At 45.4% G+C, this 21,993-nt stretch overlaps 1 protein-coding gene across 1 annotated transcript in view; it reads right to left on the bottom strand.

Moving 5' to 3' along the window:
* CSMD2 (CUB and Sushi multiple domains 2) overlaps positions 1–21,993 on the bottom strand; it is a 2,010,406-nt gene that overhangs the window by 165,733 nt on the left and 1,822,680 nt on the right. The window contains exon 44 of the mRNA XM_069622557.1: positions 321–466. Within this exon, the coding sequence (XP_069478658.1) occupies positions 321–466 (146 nt within the window). The remainder of the gene's footprint in view (positions 1–320; positions 467–21,993) is intronic.

Below are 21,993 nucleotides of genomic sequence, written 5' to 3' on the forward strand. Positions count from 1 at the left end.
GTTTTACTCAAGTCCAAAGTGGGCTCAAGCCTCCTCTATTTGTTTTGATAAACCCTGCCTCGATCCCAAGCATGTATTTCAGGCTTTGCCCGGTGCCATATTGGGATCCAGCCTCATAATGGTTTCAACCAATTCAGTTTTGTCTCTAGCATTTTCTTTTGCTAAACTAAAACCTGATTGTGGGATCCACTCTCGCTCTATATTTGGGTCATGCCCCACTGGAAAAGCACAAACATACTGTTTGCTCTAGTGTTTTAAATTGTTGGCCTCCTTCCTCTGTCCACACATTATAATACTGCTTTTTCAAGCACTAAACTCACCGTAGAAGTAAATTACAAACAGTCCTCCATTTGCAGCGTCGCTGTGGAACTTGATCAACATCTGATGTGTGGAGCTCTCGACAGATTTCTTGGCGGCATTGCCTGAGAATACCCCCAATTGCGGTGCTGTCTGCAGGGGCCCGTCCCTAGAACACATTAGGAAGAGCTTTATTTATATAATGGAAATAAGAAATTCACTCTGCATTCTAAATAAAAGGTGAAGACACATAGAATATTGGAAAAGAATTTTGGTTATGCAATAGAGCAATTTCTGACATGTTCAGTCTGCAAATCCAAAAAAGCACCGCAATTGGCTTCTATGTGGACCCGCACATGAACCAGTACAACAGGAAGTCAACACGGCATAAATAAATGAGCTGATGGTCCCCCCATGCGAAAGGGGAGCGAGTGCTGTGGGAGAACCTGCAGCGTTGTGATCATTTGGGATGAAGACTGTCCTTTTCGGTGGGATGGGAGGGAAGGGCAAGGGCGAGAGAGGAATTGGGGCTACAGTGAAGTGAAGAAAGTCAAAGAAAGGTGCAGGTTTGTGGCGTCCACTGGCAGCGGGTAGCGGTCCGCCCAGAGGAGTGAGTATGGGGGATATTAGGGGAAGAAGCATCGAGGGAGGCCAGGGGAATGGAGGTGGAAGTGGCAGGATTAGGAAGGGAAAGCTGGGAAGGCGTAGAACAGGAAACTAAAATTTGAAATCAAGATGGAGGGAAACAATATTTTGAACAAATATGCTGTGCTCCCTCTGACTATCCTAACCCTGCTCCCATCTCAGACCGATAACATAAAAGGGCCTTTGCTATGCAAAACCCTGGTGTGAGGCTAGTCGTTAGTGTGAGATGTGCCCTTTGATTCCTGTTTTCTTTGACAGCTCCTGCAGAGGAGCTGACTTGCCAGAGAGAGATTTTACCAACGTCACAACGGATCAAACGAAAGGCAGTCCCCACTGGTTATGCTCTTGCTGGGTGCAGCAGAGACAACAGGTCTAGGGAGAATACACACAGCCTGTCCATGGCTGTCCTGGCTCACAGAGTTGACACAAGTATGATAAAAATGCGGTGTGACTTTAATAATTGTACAAATTGCCAGTCACCATAACCCAAACTCAGGTATGCGTTATGCTTAATGATTAAACTGCATCCAGGGTGGTCATTTATAAAAATTATGTAGTTCTATTCAAGCGCAATATCAATTTAATAAAATACAAATACAAAATACAAGTACATGCACCCTATGTGGTGAAGTGACTTGGCTGTCACAGAGCAGTTAAGAGTTAAGGTTATGCTCTGAACCTGCTCTGTGCCACTGGAGAGCAGGTGCTGCAGATCAGCAGTCTGATGCAGCAGGGCACAGGTGACCCCTGAACCTGTTCTGTGCCAATGGAGAGCAGGTGCTGCAGATCAGGAGACTGAGGAGCTAGAAAATGTTGCAATTTTTCTTTGAATGAAATAAAAGGGCTAGGGGATAACATGTGACAGACATTTTTCATTTTCTGGTAAGTATGGATTTTTAATGTGTGAACCCAACACTGTTTGAACACATGAGTCAGAATGAATTTTGTATCTGGGGTGAAAGCTTCCTACGCATTTTTTATTATGTGTCTGAATTCTGTAGGTGGATGTAAAGTGTGCAGACCTATCAGAGGAGACAACCTTCATCAATAGATTCTATAGGCCTATCAGAGGAGGCAACCTTCATCAATAGATTCTATAGGCCTATCAGAGGAGGCAACCTTCATCAATAGATTCTATAAGCCAATCAGAGGAGGCGACCTTCATCAATAGATTCTTTAGGCCAATCGGAGACCTACAGTCTCTGCACGGCTTCCTTGGCCCTTTGAAGGTCCTGGCCCAGTTTGCTTTTCTCTCTTGGCTGCGCCCCATTGTTCGAGGGAGGAACAGAGGTGGTTCACACAGTGGGGCGCGTTAGACATTTAAGACCATAGTTCTGTTTTTCATACTTTCAACTTTGGGAAATCCTTGTTGAAGCCTTTTTGAAATCGAATACATTATCCTCCACCATACAACTACCTTTGCAAACCCCTTCCCTTCCCTTTCCTGGACTTACTCATCTCTGAACATAAACACACTCCTTTCTGAAATGGGGTCCCTTGTTCAAGAAGTAATGCCTCCCCCCAAGTTACTGTCCCCCTCTCCCCTTGCCTCCTTCTCTGCTGTCATTCTTGTCAGAGTGCACTAGCAGGGTAGACAGGGGTGGACTGGGAACCAAAAGAGGCCCTGGATGGAATTACATAAGCGCCATATAAATAAATAAATAAATAAATAAATACATACACAAATAAATAAATACGTGGTACTTTCTGAAGAAATGCACCGTTCTGAATTTTCATAACAAGCTAAGACATGCCCTATGCTCCTGTGGCCATGAGGTGGTGGCACGCACTGATATTCTGATTTTTTAGGATCTGGCACAGGTTTCTTCTCCTTAATAAGATGGCGATTATAGTTCCTCTGAGGAGAAGGTGGACAGTGCCCCATATAGAGAGATATAAGGGATGGAAAAAGTGAGTCCTCCACCTGTGCAACGGTGTTCTGTTCCTCTTGGCTCGTCGGTGGATGTCATTTGCATAAAATGGTTACAGACTGGGCAGACTGCATGGGTAAGTAATGGGTGCCAGGTTCAGACAGGCCTATGGGGCAATAGGGCAAAGCCTGAACCAAAAACACAAAATGCTAGTGTGGGCCAATTCTTTTGGTCAAACTGGCCCACTTTTTTGGCCCAAGTGGTCCAGTTTGATAAGTTGCTTCCCTATGTGACTACTAGTTTTGACCCTGGTTACTGAATACATATTCTTTAAACTGCACAATGTGTATCACTTTATATCAAAACCTCCCCCTTGGGTACTAAAACTGTGTCGCAAAAGGATTGATTTGCCATTTGCAAGTGTCAGACACTTTTTCATTGGTGCCCCTGATGGGTGCTAGAGAATGCAGCCACACTCTGGTAATAACGTTTATTTACATTCAGGAGAATAACACATGTTTGTGCATGGACATTTTTAAGTCCAGATAAGCAAGAAAAAATGAAATGCAGATTCTTAAGCCGGACTGGCTGCACATGTTTCATGCATAGAGTGGTGTTACATCTTCAGGGCTGAATGTCATTGGAATGGCAGGTGTCTCTAGGACCATAGTCAGTTGTGTAGCCATACAAAATGTACGAGCCTCGGTGTGACCCGGCAGGCCTCAGTGTCACCGGTCAACACAATCTGCACTTCTTCCACTTCCACCTCAGAAACAGTGCGCTGAGCCGCCACCTTGCCCGGCTCTCATAACTGTGCGCCTTCTACGGTTTCCTGTGCGGACATTACTGCTGAATGCAATACTGATGCCTTCAATTTACCAAGCACAATACTGGCCTCCACAGTGCACACCGAATGTGCCACCGTGGATCCTGCAAAACACCCTCTAGTTCCAATTCCAGGCACCTTGGGCACGCAAGACATGTTGGAATTCAGCATGGTCTCTTCCACCACTAGTCACAATAAGAGGGCACTCACATTTCACACTTCCGGGACGCATTCACGTCCCGGGAGGATAGCTCAGCAGCAACGTGCTCACCTTGGAAGCAAGACGACACTAAGCAACACAGGTTTGATCCCCGGGTCCACGCTTAGAAACCTCTGGGTATTTAAGCGCGTAATAAATACGCAACTAAGACAACAAAAAAAAAAAAATTACGCAACTAAAAAACAAACAATCCCTGTAACAGTGCCTCGATGCCCACGGGCTGTGTGAGCGCTTTAAAAAATGTAAACAATAAATAAAATAAATAACAATCTCTTGCCCTCATCCACATCTGACACTTAGTCCTAGTAGGATGACGGTAAGTGTGTTTGAAATTGTATTGAGTCTGTCTACTTTTTGGTACCATCACAGGTTAGAGGGGGAGGTTTCAGCAAATGCAGGAATAGTCGTTCTGTGGGGAGTCAGAGTACAACAGTGGGTTTAAATGGTGCATGATCGGAGAGAGGAAGTAGCCGTTATGAATCAACATGGCGAGGGCAGGAGTCTCGTTTGTTCTCCTTAACACATGTGTTCATTGGCTCCTGCTCCACTACAAGATGGCGACTACAGAAGATAGGAACATTCTGGAAGACATTTATCTTGCAAGTCCTAGAATGCTTTTGAATCTTAATCTGCTGTTCAAGTGAATTTGCTTCTGTGAAGACCCGTTTCCTGAATCTAGTGGTCTTTAGACCTAAGTTTTGCAAACACTGTTCTTACCGTCCCTGTGAACCGGATTGTCTATTATGCAGAGAAAGGTTTTAGTATTCTACGGGTTTGAGTGCAACATTCCTCAGTAAACGTCATTGGAAGCTCCATGGTAGCTTATTCCAGACACCATTCTGTTTTTTCCTCAATTCCCTCAATCTCACTACATTTGATTGCCAGTTTATTAAGCTTAGCAGCTATCAGGCTTCCTAAGGAGGGTCACTTTCCTCTTCATTTCGCTCCATGTGGACCACACTCCACTAGCAACGATGCTTTCTGATGATGTGGAGCTGCTCTTCCCTTGAGATTGGAGCTCGGGCTGGGGCCGCACAGCGTCCAGCCACCTGGGCAGTGACTAGTATCCTTGCCCCGGGAGCTGCAGTTATGTCCGCTTCTTCCGGGCCACCTCCCACTAGTCATTAGGGAAAGCAGATAACAGAGCGGGCAGCACTGCTTCAAGACGAAATGAGTGCCGTGCAAAGCAACACTATCATCTGGAAGGGGCTCAATGCCCCACATAGAAAGTTACCCATTCTATCAGTCCGGATAGAGGACTCCACTAAGTCTCTGGTTGGGAAAGTTTAATCTACTCAAGATTTCAGGACAAGGTCTGCAGAAGAAAACTATTGCAGTCAAACTCCAATTAACCATCCGTCCTCGGTCCACAACTTCTACAGGCCATCGGGGGAGGTTCCACAGCGGTTGACGGTCCATGGAGCAGATCGATACGATTAGGAATCAGTACAACACACTGACTAACCACTGTTCTGTAGCTTTTCTACTTCCTCTGGTTTATTATTTTGTCCCAACCCCTCTTTTCTGTCGACTACACAGCAACACGAGACTTTGAAGAACATGGTTGTTGGTCTTGATGGATTACGGGCCGACGTTGTAAAGCGGCTGTTGCATTGAGGCTCACGCTTCGGCTTTGACAGGAGATGGCTTTAAAGAATGTTGCTGGTATATTCTTCCACTAAGAATGGACTATTGTTGCCAATTCTCTGATCCCGTACCCCCACACAGAAGGTTTCAGACTGATGAAAGGTGGCGCGGAGATGAGCGTACCGTTCTTACACGGATGATAGCGCCATTTTCTCATAGTACATTGGGTCATGCTATTTGTTTGTTCTGGTTGAGCCTCTGTCCTCAGCTTTTCAGCATCCTATAAACAAGCAGGTCCCTGTTATCAATTTCAAGTGCTTGCACACACACGATTGCTCGTTCAACCCCCACCAGCCACCCTCTCCCCCCCTCACATCCCCGTGCCCTCATCTTGTCTTCTCTGGAACAGAAATGCTTGAACAAGAGTGAAGCAGCTTTACATTCTTTTCACCAGAGGACTTCCATTCAGCACCAGAGCGTATCGAGGCTAACCTCATGTTATTATTTGTCCTGTTCCTGGTTTCTTTCTTCTGCAAGGTGCCTCTTTCTGAACAGATATGATGTCAATGGTTTTCTTTCTGGGATGATAAGAGCTCAGACTCTGCGATGGGATTTTAGCCAATCAGACACTGCCCTGATCCTGCGGAAAACGCACTCGGGTGATTTCAGGCGGAACACTCGACTTGACCAGTTTTGCGTGTACCTCACTACATGTCATCAAGAAGGTTAAGTGTCATTGGGGGTCATTACGAGTACGGCGGTAGGGGGTTAATGGCACAGGCAAGGATGCCGGTGCTGTTAACCCCCTACCGCCGCATTCCGAAGTCCCTTAGCGGGTCCCAATAGGGCCGGCTGGTTTTACCAGCCGCCCTTAGCGGGACCCGTTATTAGCCCCTTCCCCATTCCCATTGAGCCCTATGGGGGCTCGAATGCGAATGGGGAATGGTTTTCGGAATGGGGACTTAGCGGGTCTGCAAGGGTCGGAATGTTCCAGTAAGTCCCCATTCTGACACCACGAACCCGGACATGGCTTTTTTAAAAGATAACTGACCGATTAATTTATACCTCAACCTCTACCTCAACTACCCAAAAGTAACTAATCGAAAGACCGTTCCCGATCTCCCCGTGGGAAGCAGCAGAACAAGTCAAGGCTAATGGAAGAGAAATGAAGCGGAGAAACAATGGCCAACAACAATGGAGAGATTTGCATAGCATCTCTCGCGAAGCCCAGCCTTGCTTGCAACTTCAGCCAATCTGGAAAAAAGGAATCTGTTTGCAATGACATGAGCAGATGCAATCCCTATGCAAAGTCGTCTGGCAAAGAGGAAGCTAAACAGAGAGTGGATGGAGAATGTTCATTGAGGTGAACAGACTCATCCAGCACTTCAGGAAAAGTACATTTCCGAACTAAAAGTGCCAGGATGATTCTGTGGAAACACGGAATACGAACCCTAAGGGGCAGCTTGGTGTTCTCACTTGCAGGCATTTACCCAGTTCTAACAAAGATTACGGCCAGACCTCATCTGGGGGCAAGGATGAGGAGGGAGGCCTGACTTAAACAAGAACCAATCCAAGATCAAAGGACCTGCATGAGAGCATCAACCATGCTGAAAAGGCCCAAAAAGCTAAATAAGTACCAAAGAGAAGCAGTCAGAAAGATTGTGCCATCATTGTTAAAGCTCTAAATGCCTTCCGGGAACTTGCACTACAGGTCCTGCAAAGTAAGGGACGGAGAGGACCTTGGCACCAAAAGAGACTGGATTCCTTGCCCTCATCTTACAATTTTAAAACACTTTAGTCTCGGGAGGATAGCAAAGGGGCAACGTGCTCCCCTTGGAAGCAAGACGACACGGAACACAAGTTTGATTAGCTCGGTGCGCGCTTAGAAACCGAGATATTAAGCACGTTATAAATAACCAATCACATCATACTTTCTTCTAACTGCTATGTGCATGTTTTTGCGTTGACTACCTGTGATCAATCATACTTCATGTACTATGTAAATTACCAGAGGTTTCCCAGCACTTTTTTTGCCTAGGACTGCATTGGATTACATGTTTTTTTTTTTTGTATTTACAAACACATTTTAGTTCTTTTATAAGAGGACAGCTTTTAGCACAGAAATGTGTCTTATTTATTCTCAGTAGTGATTTAAAAACGTTTTTTATTAATTGTACTATTCTTGGGCAGAAAAAACAGCTATGTGACAAATGTGCAGGTTCATTCATCCATTTGTTCAATTATTTGTTTGTTCATTTGTTCATTCATTCACTCATTCCTTCATTTGTTTATTTGTTCATCTGTTGATTAATGCATTAATGTATATATTAATCGATGTATTCGTTTAGTCGTTCATTCACTTATCCTTCTGGCTGACATCTGCTTTTTGAATAGTGCATACACATACCTGTGATTGAACAGCTAATGATCTAAGGCAAGCTATAGATAAAATACACCTGGAACCTTTGTGCATTCATGCCTATTTCAAGAAAAAAGGAAGAGTGCTGAAAGAGGATAGTGATAAGGGTTTTATTGGTCAATAAAATAAATAGAAAACCAGTTACCCTTTCTATAAGAGGGGGTTGCCCTGCCTCAACCTACATAGTAAGGCACCTGTTTGAATGTCCATGTTTTTCAATAGTCCAGGTACTGTGTCAAAAACCCTACTTCTCTCGCCTACACTTTAAACTGAATTAAAGATAAGGTCAACCTTCTTGGTCCAGAAGAATGACTCCCTTCTTCCGGACCTGTGATAAAAGTTCACTTTTTGGTTGCATCTTCTTCTTAGGGGAATGACTCCCTTTCATGGATCAGAAATGTCCTTTGGTGCAAAAAGACAGCAGTCCCAGCACCTACCCTTTGCAGGCACACTGTGTATCTTTTTACACTCTGTTTCAAAAAGTCTTTGCCCACTTTGTTTTTCCACAGTTCAATATTACCACGGGGAATGACTCCCTTCCACTGGCCTTGGTTACCAGGAGAATGACTCCCTTCTCATAGTATCTTGCTTTCACAATTCAGACAGAGGGAATCACTCATTCCCCTGGCCTTGGTTTCCAGGAGAATTACTCCCTTCTCATGGTATCTTGCTTTCGCAGTTCAACATGACTAGAGGGAATCACTCCCTTCCCCCGGTTTGGGTTACCAGGAGAATGACTCCCTTCTCATGGTATCTTGCTTTCATAGTTTAACTGGGGGGATGAATCCCTTACCCTAGCCCTGGTTGCCAGGAGAATGACTCCCTTCTCCTGTTATCTTGCTTTCACAGTTCAACACACACAGCTTGGGGGAATGATTCCTTTGCCCTAGTCTTGGTCACCAGGAGAATGACTCTCGTCTCTTTGTATCCTGCTTTCACAGTTCAACACAACCAGGGAGAATGACTCCATTCTTCTGGCCTCACCTTAGTTTAACAATTCAACACTTTCAGTAGTTCACTTTGAGGGTTCCATACCTAAGCTTCTCTGTCTCCAGGCTTTGGCAGACTTGGTTTACTCTACTGCCAGGTACTGCCACAAGCAAGATGGTTTGCAGTTCTCGTTGCTTGTGGGTGTGGATCCCAGACAAGAGTTTCTATCCTGCTTTGATTTGGCAGACTTGGTTCTCTCTCATTCCAGGTACTGCTATGAAGAAGATGAGCTGTGCTTCTCCTTTCTTATGGGTGCAGGTCCCATACCGTAATTCTCGGATGCTTTTATGTTTGGCGTTCTTAATAATTTTCTTTACCACCTCGGGTTCCCTTCTCCCCTTGCTCTGTGGATTTTCATCCGATGTCTACTTCCTAGTCTTCCTGACTCTGTTGTGCACCCATCAACCATCCCGGCAACCCAGGCACCTTTAGGGTACCTCCCGAATGCCCGTGTTCATTCTTGGGCTCTCCTTCTTTGGTTTCAATCTTTCCATTGGCTTTCCCCGGCCTCCGCTATACTGCAGCAGCTCCACAGTCTCTGGTTCCTCGCACACTGCCTGTCCGTGCTTGAACGCACGGTCCAGCCTCTTTGTGGGTTTGGACCTCTGCTTCGCCAGCATCTGAATCGGTCCTTCAACGTTGGATCATGCAGGACGTCTACGCCTTCTCGCAAACATCCCAGTCTACAGCTTCTTCTTGGTTGCACACAGCACCGCTTCCCAGCTCACGGCTCCTCCAGGGATGACAACATAGTAAGTCATTCTTTCCTTTGTGTGATACATGGGCAACAATCACTAGAATGCTCCTTCACGGGTGCTCTACATCCTTCCATACTTTCTCTTCGTCTCATGTCTTGGTTATGTGTCTCTTTATTATGATGCTCTACTCTTACTCATCTCAGTAGATGTTACATTTTCAGACCTACACAGATACATGGCAGTGTGAGGTATTGGATTAGGGCTTAAGGAATAGGGAGGTGTGTAGGGTATGGATGGAGGGGTGATATACTGCATTCTCCTGAGATGTTCTACCTTGTCCCCAGAGGGGGATTCTCTCCCCATGAGATCCACCCCCAGGGGGACTATCAGGTAGTGGCCTCACCTCCCGGGCCTCATGGAAGGGTCCCCCGCTGGGTAGAAGTGATGATATCTAGGGATTTGTCCCATGATAGAGAGATGAACATCTACATTTGTGATATCAGACCTATTGAGCATAGCATGTCTTACTTGGAAACACAGATACAAAACACACGTGCAGGCTATTTATATATTTTTTTTATTATTATCATAGAGGCGATGCATGGGTAAGCTATTTATTGTAATGCCATGTATCTGGCTCTTTCTAAATGTTCAAAAGACAATGTAATCCTATGGGAGCATAGGTCACTGAATGTCAAAGTGCAAGTATCATTGGAGGCTTCACGTTCAATTTACTTAGAGCCACTTGCCATAAGCATTTTATTTCCTTGTGGATTTTCTGAGTGTACATTACCTTCGCATTCACATGTATATCAATGCAAAGCCTATGGATAACAGAACGCCAGTTCACTATTCAGATTTGATGGTGAGCTAGCCCCGTTTTGGGAGGAGAGAAGATGACATTTTGGGGTAAAGAAACAGATTACAGCTATGATTGACTTCTGTACTGTTAATTCCTCAAATTAACTGAAATTCAAAGGGAAACGGCTGGCGGGCCACTTTTAAAGATGAAAACTACTGATTAAAGCACAGACACCCACACACCAGGATTGGCTGGTAAGGAAACAGGAGTGGATTATATAGGCCTGGCTTCAGACTATGTAGAGAAGCTGAAACAAAGGGCTGTGATCAGCTCACAGGCCACATAATTGATTAATTGATTGATTGATTTGGCATTTATAACGTGCTTAATACCCAGAGGTTTCTAAGCGCGGAACCAGCGGTCGAACCTGTGTTGCTCCGCGTCATCTTGCTTCCAAGACGACTGCATTGCCCCTGAGCTATCCCCCGAAGACACATTCAGAGGCCAGTTTAATGGAGCCAGATGGGGGCGGAATTTGTAGATCTGTCTATGGGCCTAGAATTAGAACATTGCCTATTTTTCAAATGTTGACTTTTATGTGTGCACCAATAATTAGCAGGCACAACAAATTTACAAGCTGAAGTGCCTTAATAGGAAGAAACAGGGAGGTTTCAAATGCATTCCCGCTGGGCCCGTGAACCTAACCATTTTTAATGTTTGCATTATTGCCAAATTCTAATGTTTTGACTGTTTCAAAATTCGAGGGAATGAAATAACCCATCTGTACTCTGTTTTCCAACATATTTTTTTTTTAAATTTAAGATACCATTATTATTATCTAATTATTTATTTCTTGTAACGTGCAACTTGCTCTCAGGCCTCCGTGTGCACATAAAACAAAACAGAGAAACAACTTGAGAAGAGCAATAGCAGAAAGGATTTCCATAACTCTGGGGGACCAGAAATGTGAAGAGAACTGACGGGCTTATTATTACATTTATGTATCTTTGGTTTACTTTCTAAGTGCTAACAGGTCCCACGTAACATAATGACACTATATAACATCACAAGTGTTGGCAAAGCCATACGTTTTGACTGTTGTGCCTACACGGGATAGACATTTGCCTGACACTGGTACTACCTGGCCATACGATGGCTCACACTGGAATATGGTGTGATTAAGCTGGCACATAATGTTGGAGCCTGCCAAGTGCCTGCTTAATACCTATACAGAAGCCCAAACATTTGGCTTTGTCAATGCTGGTTTTTAGCAGGACCTCAGCGGAGTTTCAGCACAATATTAAAACATCATCCTGGGCTGCATCTGGTATTTCTTGGGTCAGGATACGTGTATCTTTGTACTAACTGAGGCCGGGAGAGAGTAATCCTCGAAGGGGGGGATCTAAAATGATTTACCTGTATGGTTTTAACAGATGGCTTTAGATTGTTTTTAGTTTACTGCCCTTAGAAGCCATGGCCATTCGAAAGAGTTGATTTAACTCTTTCCATTTAATGGGGTTTACAGGAGTTTGCATTGCATGTGTCATATCACCTGCCACTTGGCTCAACATTCCTAACAGTACTATTGTAAATCCATATATATCCACACACACACGCGATTAGTTGTTGCTCAATTAAACCTTCAAAAGGGTTAACAGGAGAAAAAATAGAAGGCTGGGTATCTACACAACTTCTTTTTGCTAATATTGGGACCTGTATATTGTATGACTATATTCTCATATGTTACCTTTGCAAGCGAATGCGTACATACAAATGTTAACCAAAAGTGTAAGGGCATATTTTTTGTGCTTCTGTTTACAAATACAAAAGACACTGCATTGCAAGTGTACATTTATGTTGGTTTGGTGATAACATGAAATGTTTATCTTATACAAAAGGGTGTTAAGAATTGGTTCCTAGAACCTCTGGATGCAGACCCACAACAACACTGCTCCCCAGGAGCAAGCTTTTCTGGGGCTCAGGAGTAGTGGTTACTCGTGCACTAATGGCAGAGAAGCAACTCTCTCAAGAGACTTGTTTCAGATGCTGTACTTTTCTCTGACACAAAACCTGCACGGCCCAGGGTGAGCATTTTCAACATCTATGGGGTTCAGATTAGGCTCTGGCAAACCGGGTATGGTAAAAATTGGTGAAAATGATGACATGATGGGGTGCAGGCATATTTGGTGAAGTCCTGTGGCCTGCCCAAAATCCCATTTAAAAAAAAAAATAAATTATTGAAATATTGACTCCGTTTTTAAGGAACTGAGTTTTATCAAAAGTTGTGAAAGTTTGTCCTCTTTCTTCGATTATGGAGGGAATGGCTTCACGCAACGCCACCGCAGGTTATTCTCCAACGGATGCTTACTCCGGAGACACCTCTCGTGCGTTGCGACTTACGGTGGAGGGTGAAGAAAGAGAATCTGTCGTTTGCTGTGGATGCACTGGAGTTCCTTGGGAGTTTATTTCTTTCATCGCTAGTTCAATTAGCTTGGCCATTGCCACTGCCCAACTCGTTTTCTCTCCTGAGATTAGTCTATTCCACCACTCGTCGGGCTCCAAGATCCAGGCGTTCTCGATCAGAGGGCGAAGGTAGGCTATTCTGTTTTCCCTGGTCGTAGGGCAGTCGATCACTAGGTGTTTGACAGATTCGATCGTAGTCTGGTCTTTGCAGAGGCGGCAAGTCTTGACAGTCTTTGGGTCACGAATGGCCATAATTTCCCGTGTCGGGAGTAGGTTCAATCTGGCTTTCAGAAGTAAGGTTCTCAATTTTTTATCAGGGAATTTTAGGCAGTAGTTTAGTGGCTTCTTTAATTTGTTAAACGTGGGCGGTAGGTTGGATAAAAGTTTGTTTTTAGTCGCCTTTTCCACTGTGGTGATCCAATCCCAATCTTCCATGTTGCGCTTGATGCGGTCTGGATTTTCCTTCAGGTCTTGTTCGGAGCAGGCTATTTGGGCTAGATCATTTTCCCTTTTCTTCGCCCAGTTGGTCAAGGCGGTACATTTACCTTGCTCTTTTTCTTTCCTCAAGGTTTCATATATTTGCAGGGTGTCAGACATGATGATTTTTCTAAATAGCCTCATCGCGCTTTGGTCCACCATGGACGCCAGGGAAACTAGGCCCAGTTCTCGCCTAATTGCTGGCATGGCGGTGGATTTAGGTAAACCGAGGACCGTTTTGCACACGTAACCCTCTAGTTTGGACCATAGCTGCCGAGGTAAGCACAGAGATGACTCGGCGCCGTATACTATTGACGGGACCACCTTTGTTTTATAGAAGGTTATGGCTGGCGTGAGTGAAAATTTGCCATATTTTCTGTCCACAGCTCTTACTCGGGTGGTCAGCCGTTTGGTTTTCTCCCATAGTTGAAGTTGCCAAGCCAAGTCTCCTCCAGAACAGTCCAGCAGAACACCTAGGTATTTAAAGGTTTTAACAGTTTCGATTTCGGTGTGCTCAAGAAACCATGTGTGTTGTTTAGTTCTTTTATTATTTTTTTCGAAGACCAGAATCTTGGTTTTGGACTCGTTGATCTCCAGGTTGTTTTCGCTGATATACTTTGCCAGGTTTGTAATTTTGCGCTGGAGACCGACTGGCTTTTGGTCAATTAGTATGACATCGTCTGCGTACAGCAATCGCGGGATCTCTGTATTCCCTATTTTAGGGGGGAATGACCTGATTTTACTTTCTATCTGGCCGTAATCTCCCAAAAATGCAATGAATAGGGCGGGGGCCAATGGACAACCCTGTTTTACGCCTCTATGAACTTCAATCTCTTCAGATAGAGTCCCTTGGTGATTCAATTTGACCCTGATTTTCGTCTTCTCGTGGAGGGCTTTTATTGGCTCCAGCACCTCGTCCGGGCAGTGCCAGTGATGGAGTTTCGACCATAACCTGTTACGATCAATCTTATCGAAAGCCTTCGATAGATCCATGAAGGCTAGAAAGATCCTGGGCGCCCCTTCCTTTACCTTGGCTTTCAAAATGTTGAGGATTAAGATATTGATCGTAGTACTCCCGTTTTTTTGGAAGCCTGTTTGTAGGAAGTCTTTCGACGGGCTGTTTTGTTCCCACGATTTTAAGTGGGCCAATAGATGCGTTGCAAAGATCTTACCTATAATGACAAGGAGAGCGATGGGTCTGTAGCTGACGGGCTCGTTGTGGGCTCCCTTTTTGTACACCGGGACAATGACCGCGTCTTTTTTCTGCCGCACTCTTTGAAAATTTCACTGATCAGTTCTGACCATTTTTTTGGGTATCGCTTGAGGTCCATATTTGTGAGGCCATCGGGACCTGGGGCTCTTGATGTTTTAAGTTTGTTGATTGATACTTCTATGTCGCTGGAATCAGATACATCAACCCAAGATGAATTTGACCGTTTGGTTTCCGGAAACACTTTACTGTCTGGACTCTTAAATTCCGCGGTCAGGTATGTGATCCAGCTTGATTCGGCGACCGCGTTTGTCTGGGCTGAGCCAGGGACGTTTGACATATCTTTTATGAGGCCCCAAAAATCGCTGGATTTTTTTGTCTGTAATTTGGACATCATCAGTTCAGCGTCTAGTTGTAGTTGGTAAGCTCTCTGCTGTTTTAACCAGTTTTTGTATCCTTTAGATACTTGCTTCAATATCTCCCAATCGGCAGCAGCATTTGTTTTTTTCGCTATTCTTCTTCGATTGCAAACCTCTTTTCTTTTGTCTACCAGGGCTTTGTTAAAGGCATGTCTTTCAGCCCCCGGTGGCTTGGAGGACTTTTTAGCCTTCATCTCGTAGGCCAATAGCAAAGGCAGATAGTTAGGCCGTTCCATCCGGTTTAACTCCGGTTTAACACCTGCATTTTGTGTACATTTTCGACCCGACCTTGCTTGATTTTGGCGACGTCCACTTCGCTTATCTTCAGCCTTGTTCTTTGGGGGTTTAGGTCGAGCGCCGTACCATAAGTTTCTTTTTGTTGTCTACTGCCTTGCCATACACAGGTGAGTAGGTTATGGTCACTGTGTTCAGTTTTTATGACTGTGAAGCTGGTGATGTCTGCTATGAGACCGTCTGAGATAAAGATGTAGTCGAAGGTTGCGTTTGCCGAATTTCGTTCCCATGTAGGGAGATTTACCTGTGAAGGAAAAAGATTGGCGACGTCTTGGATATTTTTTGCTTTGATGACTTGTACCCAGGCTTTACCTCGCTTGAAAGCTGCTTCTTTTAACCTGGTTACTTTTCCACTTGCCGAACCGAGGGCTTGGGTCAAAGCATTTTGCGTTGAAGTCGCCGCATATTATAATGTCAATCAGGTCAAAGTTCTCATACAGTTTGTCGATAGTGCTTCTCATGTTGTTACAGAATATTTTCGTGGACATCCGTTGAGGGTTCCAGTAGCAGTTGACAATTGCTACAGTTCTTATTTGCCTGGTTTCACTTCTGTTACTTGTCTTTTGCCATGAAGTCAGCACCACCAGTACTTCGTATGCCTCCTTCCATTTGATTGGAGCCGATAGGCCTTGGCCCGATTTAATCGCCACCAAGAGGCCAGACGATGGTCTGCCTAGTAAGCCTCTTACTGCTGCTGAGATTTCGACTGTATAGCCGTCCAAAGCCGGTTTGGCCATCAGCCATGTCTCTTGGAGAAAGATCATGTCATAAATCCCCAGGTTTGTCTCGCCGACCTTCGTCAGGTGGGCGTGCCCTCTTGTGTTCCACGAGCACAATGTGAAGGCCTCCTTTTCTGGCCGCTCCTCGTCGCTGCATAGTTTTGAATCGCCAACGTGAACGGCCCTGGTCGTTGCTATTTTCTGTTTTTGTTCCATTTTTGGCTGAACCATTTCCAGGGACCTAGTTCTTGATTAGCAGCTTTAGCGATGTCTCTGAGCTCTTGTGGGCTGCTTTTTTCGTCTCTCCTCCTTGGCTCAATGTCTACCTCGTTCCGTTGCTACATCTTTCTTCCACGTGGCGGGCTACCTTCTACACGACTATACACCCTGTCCTGCTGTTCTCTTCTGTAGCACTGCAGGGTTTCGGCAGGAGAGTCGTGGTATCTCTTTCTTGTGGTATTCTTTGAATCCTTATCCCAACGATGGTCGTGGTAGGCCCTTCGGCGTCCGTCATTCTTGGCTGCCTTTTGCCTTCGAGTTTGGCGGTACAGCTCTTCCGTCCTTGATTTATAGTGTGTTGATGCAGCGACGGTATCTGCCTTTTTCTTACTCGGGGAAGCTGACTCCCTTGATTTTGTTATCTCTGTCAAAGTGAAGCCCAACGATTTTAGTTCCTCGTATGCCACTTGGTCAATCCGCTCTATACCTATTGCTTTGATGTGGACGTAGGATTTAGCCCTTTTCTCCCTGTGGTATGGTTCCACTAACACCACTTCTTCTGGTCGGATTTTGTTTAGAGTTGTTGTTTTCTTCATAATCTTCATGACCGTGGATCTATTCAAAATAAGGTGGCCGCTCTCTGGCTTTCTTTGCTCTAGCTTGAACACTCTTAGCTCGTCTTTATTTGTTTTTTGGTCACCCCTTACGCCTCTTTGGGCTCTTTGTTTCACTGGGCTGTTTTTTTCTCTGCGTGTTTTGGGCTCAATGCTTGCCTTGTCTGGAGTTGTCTGAGGTCTCTCCTTTGGGTCGCGGACAACCTGATTTTGCTGCGGTGTCGCTGTGGCGTCTTTACTTCCATTTTGCTTTTCCGCCCTTCTGTTGTCTCCATTTTGTGCCTGTGGGTGTATGTCTACTCCTGCAGTTTGCCCAATCTGCTCTGTGTCTCTGCCTTTCTCAGTTTGCTCGTTTTCCTCGTAGATCGACATGTTTATTAGGTCAGAGTTTGCCATAAATTCATCTACCGTTTGCGGTGATTTGGGAGAGGACACCTCATTTGCCGATCTATATTGAGTATTACGGATTTCCCTTTCTTGCGGCTTTGCCCTGTCTTTTCTGATGTTTGTTAGGGCTCTGGGCAGGCTTGCCTCTTTGGGTGGGCTACTTAGATCCACTGTCTGGTATTGGATTTCATCAGGCCTTTTGACTACGTTATTGTTTGTGATGGATAACTATTTCCACGGAAACAGCATTGATATGGAGTTTCTTGTGCCCTTCTGGTACGGCTGTGATACCTGCGGTTGTGGTTTTTGGCTGTTTATTTGAACCCTCAGCTCGTTGTTTATTTGTTCCATAATTTCTATCTTTTTCTCAAGTCTAATGATTTTACTTTCGCAGTTGCAATGAGGAGAGGTGGCACGGTTTTCTATGGCTGAGATAAAGCTTTCGACGTTGGACATTTTGGTCATCATATTAGATAGAATAGCGGTGTTGTCTTTCACCTCTTCTTTTATCGCCTCGTATAGTTTGCAAAATGGGGCCAGCACGATCGTCATAGCGGACATGATCGCAATCATGTCAGGCTTTTTGCTCGGCGACTCCTTTTGCATTGCTGCCGCTATATCACTTAAGCGTCTCTTTTTCAGAGAGGCCAAGATTTGTTCTTTTCTTCGTGTAGTTACCGGAAGGTCACTGTACAGGGAGTCTCGGCTCGGACTGTGGCCATTATTGATTAGCATGGTTGGGTTTCTTCGCCCTTTGTTCGCTAGAACCTGGTCCCAGAGGGTTTTGGACGGGTCCCTTATCTCTGGGGCTTGTTTGGTTGGAGAAACCAGCGTCAAGTGTGGTCGAGTCCAGGCCACCCGCTGCTCCCTGTCAACTTCTTGATTTTTCCCAGGGATTGGGTCATTGGTATTTTGCCTTTCTGGTTCCTTACTCTCCTCTATACCTGTACTAGGGTCTTCTGTAAGGCTTGTTATCTCTTGATCAGGTTTCTTTCGAGGTGAAGTGGGGTGACTAAGTGGTGGCTCCATCAGGTTTCCCCTCTCGTATTTGTTCATTCTCTCTTCTGTTGTATCGATTTTTAGTGACTTTGCGCTATCTTTTGGGTTTTGGGCTTTTGCTTTTTCGTTTAGCTGCTCCTGACTCTGGATGTGGTTTAGATGCAGGTCAGGTTTGCGTAAATTAGCGGCTTGTGGGAGGTCCCCTACAGCTTCCAGCATATCAGCGTCCGATACTTCATCTTCTGTTTGACTATTTCTTTTTTGGTGGCGTGTAAAGAAGGCTTTTAAAGAGTTTTGGTTTAAGGGGTTGGGGAGCCCCTTTGAGTGAGCCTCTCTTTTGGATCGTTCTTTTTTACCCTTTAGGTCTATCGTCTCTGAGACAGACTTCGCTCTTTTGTAGGCAGTTTTTTTGGTGTCTTGCAGTATCCTCTTTCTTCCTAGGTTTAAGATGGTATGGTATGGTTAGTTGGACTTATAGTTCCAGGTTTTCTGCGTTCGAGTTCGAGTTCTTTGGTTTCTTTATCGGGACCGACAATTCGGCAGTTTCAGTGTCAGAGTCCACTTCTATCACTGCCTCATCCGACCCCTCGTCAGATCCCAGCTGAGCTTCTTGATCCCTGGTTAAGTCCATGTTTAGGTCTGAATCCGTTTCGCTGCTGCTCGTCTCCAAGAGGCGCTTGTGTTTGTTTGATCGTCTTTTAGACGGTTTGATTGCTTTTTTAGCTTGTTTTAAGATGGGGGACGATCCACTAGGGTTTGTATGAATCATTGCCATTATCTGAGTAGCCTTGGGTCTGCCGAGTGGGCCTTCCTTTTGCGGAGTGCTGAGCGGGGGATTTTGATTTTCCCCCCTAGCTCTTTCTCCTTTTTCTGGATTTGTAACGACGATCAGCCGACTTGTGTTTGCATGAGGGGGGACCCCCGGGGTTTGGCTTGGTTCACTGCCTTGGGTTGGTTCTCTGGTGCTCGCCCGGTCGTTTCCCCTTTCGTGGTCCATTGTCACCTCCTTCGGGTGAGTTGTATCCCTTTGCCCCACCACACCATGGGTCTTGATTGTGTGCGGGGCCTTATCTCCCGTCGTGTGTTCCCCATTTGCCCTCACATCTCTGGCGAACTGCAGACACTCTTCGGCGGCGTCCACCGGCCTCACGGCAGACTCCGAACTCACGACGGAGATAAGGAGCTTTGGGTCCGGGAGTTTTAGTCTCCCTGGGGGTTGTGCGGGGGGCTCAGACTCAGAAGGTATGGAGGGAGAAGATGCGACTGCGTCGACCTCTTTGTCGGCATCTTGGTCAGCTTGTGTTTTCTCGGGTGTCTTAAGTTTTCCCAGGGGGGGGTGAGACCCCATTTGAACTACCCCCAGGTGTGGTCATGGCACTATGCTCGCTGGACCCATGCTGTGGCCTCTCCGGCCAAGAATTAGGAGCACAAAGATCAGAGATTTCGGTCATGGAAACAGGTGGAGTGTGAGGGTTAACGGAGACAGAATCACTCACCTTTCCCTCTCCCTCCGAAGGCAGATGCACTCGGGCTGCTGACGGTTGTAAGACCTGCCCAAAGCACTTTTGTCTGGCACCTTCTCTTGTCGATTTCGCGGTCGAATCAGACTTTATTCTTTGTTGTTTCCCCGGAGGGGACAGCCACGTAGGGGTAGCTCGGCGCGGTGTCACATAAGGGTCCATCCTGCTGCGGCTCCGCGTAAGAAGCGGACTGCAGAAGACTGCTCCAACTCAGCTCACAACTCCGCTCCGCGGGTTTTAGGTGCTAATAGTCACTTCCTGCAAACAACTATGTGGTCAGAACACAGGACTGCAGCAGACAGCTCCAACTCAGCTCACAACTCCGCTCCGCTCTGCGGGTTTTAGGTGCTAATAGTCACTTCCTGCAAACAATCCCATTATTGTATTTCCACTTAATCTGCTGTGGGCCACACTTTCAGGTTCTTACTTTTTTGCATCTGTGCGTGCATTATCTTGCTGCTGCCAAAACTGAATGTGTGTTTGGTGCGCTTTCATTGAAATGTAAGTACTTGTGAGATTCCATCACGTTCTGTGGATTGTGTGTCTAGCTGCATTTGAGGTTAATCTACTCACTTTAAAAGCATTTGCCTTTGTGAACTCCGCTTGAGCGACTTGGCCAGGGAAACATTTCCCAGCAGCCCCAGCTCCTTAAATCAGTTGATCTGCGCACCTGTGCCAGCGCACCTCAGACAAGCCCAGTCTTCCCCAGTCATCGCCGGAATCGTTGTGTTGGCGTACCGGGTTCTCCAGGTATTTTCCTCAGATCCTGTATTACTGTATGCAGTAACCTTTTCCTGAACATGTACACATGAGATACTAATCTGTTGTTAGTTCCCCTGGCCTGTCATTAGGTCCTTAGGTTGTGGGTGTGTATTTCTGCCACTGCCCTGTATTCTTAGATAGTGTCAGCATCTTTGAAAGTCCTCCTATAAGGCAGGTTATCCACGCTTCAGTACACTTTGTGTGCTAGTTGCAGATCCAAACCTGCTTGGGCCTGCATCTAGCATTCCTTAGGTTAGCTACCTTGGAATTATTATGGGTTACCTGAACAGTCTTAACCTACTGCTTGCGGATTAAAAGGCTTGCCGACTATCTACTGTGGAAAAATGTTTATCTCTGAGGCTTAGATGTGTTGCCTTTGGCGAAATCCATCATGGTGGGTAATGATGATTGCGCACAGGATTTAGGCCCTGACATATGCAATAAGCATTCCCCACTTGTTATTCCTGCCAAAACTGTAACAATCAACAAGCCTATTACTAATCTCTACTGTACCTTGCTTAAAACCCATTCACTCCCTAAACATGCTACTGACATTCATGGTTATATCCTGGAAAAAGACCTTGACGTACTGTGCCTCACACAGACATGGTTAAATGAAGCCAGTCGTCCTCTTATTGAGCTGGCGCCTCCTCACGGTTATAGCAACTTCTGTCAGAGCCACCTTTCTGGCCCAGATAGGTTGGGGGGGGGGGGGGTAGCTACTATAGCAATAAGCCATCTTAACCTCTTCCAATCTCCTTGTTTACTCAATGATTATGAAACTCTTCACCTCAAACTGACTCCGTTAATGAATAGCTGCCTTAACCTTGTTCTGTTTTACCGTCCTCTGGTTGAAACACCCAACTTTGACCAAGACCTTCTCCATCTCCTCAATAAACTACACTAATTGCTCCACGGTGTTGGCGGGCGACTTTAATCGCTGGCGTAAGGAGACCGCCAACAAGAATTCAACCACCTTAGAAAATGCACTAAATAACGCTAACTTTTATGCCCTTATTAGCCCCCCCACTCACATTAAAGTATACCCTTGATTGGGTTGTGGCAAATAATCTTGTAGTTGACACAGTGGTCACCTCGCCATGTATTTGGTCTGACCACTATCACATCTCTTTTTTCGTCTCTACTCCAATCCCACTCCCTAAACCACGTAACCCGCAGAAAACTGTAAAAATCAGAACTTCACGAAGGTTACACCGCTAGATTAGAAAGACTGCCTTGACTGTATCATGTTGACCACATCAGACTTGTATTCTCCTTTTACTCTTATGGACACTTTTAAGACTCTTATGCTCTCTATGCTGAAGTGAGTGGTCCTGGTTAGGAATAAGTTGGTTAGAGACAACCCCTCCCATCAGAAATACTTTACACAAGTTCTGTGCCAATTGAAAATTGTAAACGTTAGGCTAAGACCAAATAGCTTATATGCCATCCATTTACAATAAAGACCAATGGGAGACTCTAGAAAAAGCCTATAGGACAGCTATTTACAAAGCTAAAAAGAACTTTTATAACAAACAAATTGAGGAAGCTAATA

This window comes from Ambystoma mexicanum, chromosome 11, assembly GCF_040938575.1.
Source record: "Ambystoma mexicanum isolate Mex_15411 chromosome 11, UKY_AmexF1_1, whole genome shotgun sequence".
Lineage (NCBI taxonomy): Eukaryota > Metazoa > Chordata > Amphibia > Caudata > Ambystomatidae > Ambystoma > Ambystoma mexicanum.